Source organism: Lepisosteus platostomus, chromosome 15, assembly GCF_059453375.1.
Source record: "Lepisosteus platostomus isolate fLepPlt1 chromosome 15, fLepPlt1.hap1, whole genome shotgun sequence".
NCBI classification, from domain to species: domain Eukaryota; kingdom Metazoa; phylum Chordata; class Actinopteri; order Semionotiformes; family Lepisosteidae; genus Lepisosteus; species Lepisosteus platostomus.
Window position 1 is genome coordinate 13,874,600 of NC_142625.1, and position 6,298 is coordinate 13,880,897.

The 6,298-nt window shown below is 44.1% G+C and overlaps 1 protein-coding gene across 5 annotated transcripts in view; it reads left to right on the forward strand.

Moving 5' to 3' along the window:
• LOC148648021 (phosphatidate phosphatase LPIN2) overlaps positions 1-2,844 on the forward strand; it is a 35,806-nt gene extending 32,962 nt beyond the window's left edge. For all 5 annotated transcript variants that reach the window (XM_088607417.1, XM_088607418.1, XM_088607415.1 and 2 more), the window contains one exon: positions 312-2,844. In XM_088607417.1, coding sequence (XP_088463543.1) covers positions 312-456 — 145 coding nt within the window. In that variant the 3' untranslated portion in view covers positions 457-2,844. The remainder of the gene's footprint in view (positions 1-311) is intronic.
• The last annotated feature ends 3,454 nt before the right edge of the window (positions 2,845-6,298 follow it).

Consider the following 6,298-nt stretch of genomic DNA (forward strand, 5'->3'; position numbering starts at 1 on the left):
TTATGTTTATCTGTCACTTTGACTCCCAATGGATTATCCCACTAGGATGACCTAGCTAGGATATGAGGATGATAACTTTGTCCATGATATGCAAAGAAACCTACAGAGACTAATGTGCTACTAACTAATACTACTAATACTAATACTGCAGCACAAACCTCTTTTTCTATTCTATGCAAAAAACAGAGTTACTCCAGCAGAGAAACACACAATGAGTCACTAGTGGAGCTAGGCTAGGAGTATAACATTTATTTAACAAGCTGAGGGGTTCATGGTTTGATTAACCTGTGGTCTCTCTTTCTGCGTCTCAGGTACTCTCGTCTGAGTGAGCTCGTGGAGCATGTTTTCCCCGTGCTCATTAAGGGCAGGAACTCATCCTTCGACTGCCCAGACTTCAGCCAGTTTTCCTACTGGAGAGAGCCTCTGCCAGCCCTCGACCTCCGCGACCTTCAGTAGTCTTCTGTCTGTGCCACCCCTCCTGTAGTCCTGTGCGGCCACGGGCTGTCCCCCCGGTCTCCGTTCCCCTGCTGCAGGTCTCCAGGGGTCACTGTCCTGAGGAATCTCAGTGAGGCCTCATAAGTTGTTGTTTTTTTCCCAGCATGCTGCTTGCAGCTCTTCTGTCGGCGACAGCCCAGAAAGCCCACAGAAAAACAGACAAAGGCTCTGAACTGGATCCAGGGTCCTCGGAGAGGTGGAACTTTTTGGCCACAACAGGGCAGATATGTCGGTTTGGCCCGAGAGCAATCTCCTGCCTCTCTCCTTCAGTCTGTACTGCCCAGCCCACCAGGGACAGTGGTGTGTTGACCTTCCTGTGTCTTATCTCCTGCAGTAGACAGGCACGAGTTGTTTTTTTGCTGTTGACAATCCCAGGTTTTCAGGTTTGTTTTACAGATAGCACCTTTTTTTTACTGAAACTGGATTGTTTTGGGATGTATAAAAGGATGTTGTTTCGTATCAGTAGCCTCTACAGATGCAGAAAGTAGGTGCAAAAAATCCTTGGTATAATACTTTTATACCATCTGTCGGGATTGTTTTTAAAGTGTATTAAGTAATTCCCCCCCTACTTACAGTTTTGTAAGTAGTTCACAAAACTGTCTTTGAGTCAGTACACAAGTGTAGTCCCAGTCTTTAACTATCGTTTTTGCTCTACGGTCTGCTCAAACGAAGAATAATTGATGAATGAGATTCCAGTCTCATGAATTGAAATGAATGAGTGAAACTTTTTCTTGGAAATGCTATAAAATAATATAAATGCTATAAAACATCTTGCTCAAAATCTAAAGAAAATGGCTACACAAAGAAACTGGGCCAAACAGAACAACTGGTCTGAGCCTTTCTTCCCCAATACTGGCACAGAACATAAATGGATGTACGCTCTCTGGCGCTGCTACAATAAACTACTATTCCTGAGAAATAAATACGCACAATGTTCCATAATTGCTGCCCTTTTGTTCAGTTGAAAGTATGTTGATGTCTAATCCTGAAGCAGACTTGTTGCACAGGTCTGAAGATACAGTAACAATTTGGTTTGAGGTAAACCGAGACGGAAAGTTTCGTGGATCGACTCTGTAGTCTGGTTTCTTTATGAAAGGTGAATCGTTTTTCCTGCGCAACTGCCATGCTACCTACTACACTCGTAGAGTACGTCCGCAGGGTCCAGCAAGAGGATTCAATGTGCAGAATTGACGAGATAAAACGACTAAATTTGGTTAAATTGGCAGCAAAGACTGGAGCTGTAGTGAAAACATCTCTTGTCTGAAGACCTTCACCTGTGCCGTTTTGTAAAGCCAAAGCATAAGCTTGACTAAACTGCAGGGATCGAAGTGGAGATGCGAGGCTGTCGATAAAAGTACCTAGTGATGCCGACACTGGTGTGCGCATCAAACCAGCCCCCAAATCCACATCGGATACTCTCAGGGACACATCCCAGGGAGCCGGAGCAAGAGCCAGCTCTGTGCGGGACTGCTGTGTTTCCAGCCTGCTTTACTGTACGAGCTCAAGACCATGAGTTCATGAGACTATCGGAATAAAGGGCTTTATTTCAAACGCAGCTGTATTGCATTGGTGTGTAAAGCGGAGGACTCTTCTTCTTGTGTGAGACGATCTCAGAAGAGTTTGCAAAACAAGGACAGCCTTTCAAACGTGTTCCCATCCCGAGATTGTCATTTTAAGAACTATCGAAAGATTGCGTGCAGTGGGCTTCAGCAAGTGTGATCTCTCCCTGTTGTGTTGTGGGGGGCTGCCTTCCTCCTTAGAGGAGAAATACTGAGAGTGGAAATATCTGATGCACTGGGAAGCTGAATCCAGGATTTCTCTGGCAAGAAAAGACACAAGTATTGACCCCCTTTACACTTTGAGAACAAGGAAGAGTTCATTGACCAATAACTATAGTTCAACAAACATGATCGTGGACTGAATGGATTCCACTATTTGTGCAGCCACTGCTGTTGTCAGGCTGACTTCTTTGTTGTCATTCAGACGGGAAGGACTGTCCAGGTACTGAACATTTCTTTTTCTTGTAACTGCGGAAAATGTAGATTCAAGAGTGATTTCTTTGTGCAGGGTTGCACATTTAAGTCTATGAATACAATTTTGACACTAACAGAGAAAAGTTGTTCAGTCCGGTGAACTGGCTCTGGGTAAACTGTTTTCAATGTTTACTAAAATTTCATATGCAAAAAAAAGGAAATATTCTGTTATACTGTATTCCTTAGCTTGTGCTAGATGTTCTGTTTTTGATTACTGAATCTCCTTTTTATTTATTTTTTCTTCTTTCTGATACTTTTCACAGTTTATATATATTCATTTTCTAAGTTCTTGAGTAATAAACTTTGATTAAAGAAAGACAGCATTGTTTTCTTTTTACCACACATTCAGTATAAAATCCTCCTGGCTACAGTTAGACAGACCTCTTGATTTCTGGGTTGTAGAAATGAACAGTAGTTGAACATGCATGCAGGGCCTGTCTTTAAGAAACAAATAGCATGTCCCAGTGTAGCATCACCTTTGTCTTTACCTTCCTAATCTGATGATGTTATAACTTAATTCAGCCCTTATCCCCGGAGGTGCCTAATTTTGGTATAGTTCAAAAATAATGGTGCGAGTGTGTGAATGCTTGTCTGTGTGTGCCCAGTGATAGATGTCCTGTCCAGAGTGTATCCCGTTTCTTGCCAAGATGGGCTTCAGCTCCCCCAAAGTATTAGGTAAAGCAGACAGAAAATGGATGGAAGGACAGGCACCCATAATGCAAATACTGTAAAAGGTTTATTCCATGGCATTGTAAACAAAATTTACATTATATTCTGGTTCAATGTGTATTCACATTTCAATTTTACAAAGTTTTTTTTTTTTAAATAAGCCATAATGTGTGGAGGTAGATGGGGCGAACTGTTTATCTACTGGCCTAGAGGCGTTATCATGAAGCCAGAAAAATCCTTTTTTTCTATTTCACACTTACCGAGAGGCTTGAGTTAAGTTCTATAGTCTCGTTCGCCACCAGTTCCCTTCACGAAAATCCATCATATTAATACCCAGGTCCTGACCTCACCTTCTGTTTCTCCTCGTTTCTGTTGGCTGAACATCTGCTGCTATTACACCTCAACAGTGCCTGTCTTGAGAGCAGTTGAGCTCCATGGGTCAGATGTTATGGGCTCAAGCCTGGGTTGTGTCAGTGATCACCTGGATTCACCAAACAGCAGCACACACCTGGCTGAGCACCACCAAGGTGAGATAGAGGATGGGAATTGTTGCTCTCTTGACAGCACAGTGCCCCTTGTGGCCTGAAGGGTTGATGTCAGTACATAGGATTATGCGTGGAGCTGTTCAAAATTGAGCTTCTGATTTGCCAATATTGTTGTTCTGTTTTTGGTAGTAAATATGGTGGTAAATATTCCGAGTGTCTTAGGGTCGTTTTGAATAGTGTGTTATTTTGCAAAGTAAAATTGAGTTTGGGGATGTGTGTCGATTGCTTTTGACATGGTCAGGAATTGAGTTTGAGCAAATGAGAAAAAATGTAATGGTGTTCTTCTACTAGACTTAAAGTGCAGCTTTTGAGCTTGTGAATCATGGCATTCCTGCTGGATTGCATGGACAATGCGCTCCGGATCACGGCAGGGACATCCTTTTACTTGACTGGCTCCCATCCGATTGCAAGGATCCACTTTGGAAATCTTGGCTGTTTTAAATCGAGGTTGTCCTGCTTACAGAAGGTGTTTCACAGGGTTGTGTGATGGGACTTAAGGTTTTTTTTTTCCTGTTTACCAACTTCCTATTGGTGAAATTATTCAGCGTCATGGACTTGGTGTCATTGCTATGCGGATGACAATAAGATTGATTACTTGATATAAGAGTGAGAGTGATGTATCACAGCTGTAGTTTCTGCCCACACAGGTGTCTGATGTTAGAATGTTTTCATAAGGAACACTGAGCTTGCGATAGTTACCTGTGGGATATTACGTTATGGCTTTATTCCTTGACTGCACCTGTCAAATGCCATCTGCCAGCTGTCTGACGAGTCTTGAATTACACCTGGCTTTGTCGAGAGAATTTCACGAGCTGCCTTTGGAAAAACACCTGTTTCTTTAAAATTAAAACGGTTAGACTGCCATCAAGCCCTGAAGATGTATTCCAAGTTCTTAAACCGGAAGCACATCCGAGTTTTCCAATACTGTTTCCTACAGCGCTTCATCCTTCCTCAGCCTGAAGTATGTTCAGTTTATTCCTTGGTTGAGCACCTGACTGAAATAATCATTTAACACGCCAAATGGGACAAACCCCTCATCGAAGCCCAACAGAGTTCTGTGCAGAGAAAAACATTTAGCAGGGCTGAATTAGGGCAATACCCACTGCTAATCAATATACATTAGAGAACAGTACAACACTGGTTCCACATAAAAAAACAGATTGACCACGGAGGGCACTGTGAGTCCAGAGAAGAGCCTCGTCAGTGCAACCCAAAAAATGAAAATCAAGCAAATCGCAGCACAATCACACAACTTCCTTACCCATTGGGACACTGAAGGACCCTAAAAAGATCATTCACACCAGCTATCTGACCAAGGTGAGAGACAGCAAGGAACATACAGACCTGGCAACACACAGCTAGATCTGGCTGCCCAGAAAGGACAGGCTCAGTGACCGCAGCCTGGCCAGAGCCACTGGGAGACACAGGCTGGTCTGACTGCCCAGAGAGGACTATGCTCTTACTGCCAGCAGGGAGAAACGAAGACATACTGCTTCTGCTGCACCGCAGGAAATACTCATGGATTAGGCAAACATTCTAAAACTAAGAAATCCAATTCCAGGATTCCTACTCCTGGCAAAATCTGAACAGTTTCCAATTCTATAGGGGGAGTGTATGTGATCTGTCAGTCTGAGGAACAGGCAGTATTGTCTCATAATGTTTTGTTAATTTTGCTTCTACCCCACTTGAGCCAAATAGGGGGGTCTGTATTGTACAGGGGATGTTTGGGTCTAACCTTTGATTTAATCTAGCCCCACGCCAGGTGGTACCACTGGCAGAGTTTATTGTAACTCAGTGCATCTTGCAAACTTTTAGATTTAAATCCGTATAGAGGATATACTATTATGACGCATTTCTTATATGAATGTATGGCCGGATACTAGCCAGAACTAGCCTGTCTGGTTCCAGCAGATGGAAGGAGATCAGATGTGCTCTGATGGGGGTTTGTGGAAGGTGACACTGCAGAATCTGTTCTCGTTCACCACCTCGAGCCTCTTGCCCTCCTAAGCTGAATGGTCTTTCTCGTACTTTAAAAGCTGCCTAAATGAAATAAAACATCAAGCTTACTGAAAAGGATATAGAGAAACCAATGAGGTTACCAGACAGACCCAGCTGTACTGAAAATAATTTCAGACAGCAGTGTGAAATAGGAGTGGTATTAAAATGCACAGATTACCTGGAAATAGGATAAAAGCCAACCGTGGACTACGATCATGTGTGCACTGTTCCTCTCAGCTAGCTCTCCCCTCCCTGTGACGTGCCCCGACCCCTTTCCTCCACCCACCTGCTTTCTTTCTCAAGCGTGCACACACAGGACGCAGCCCGACGTCTCTCTGCCTGCAGCTCTGCACCGAGGCCGTGGGCCTGTCCTGCATCGAGGAGAGTGAGGAGAGCACAGCAGCCCAGAGTGCCGGAGCGAATACCGAGGGAGGGCAGAGCCAGCGGGGGCTCTGTGGTCACTGCCTTGGGAAGACCTGCCTGAAGTGTGAAATACATGCGTGCTCCCTGCAGCTACATGGGAACAAACAGTCCTTCCAAGCCCCCTCCCCCAGGTGT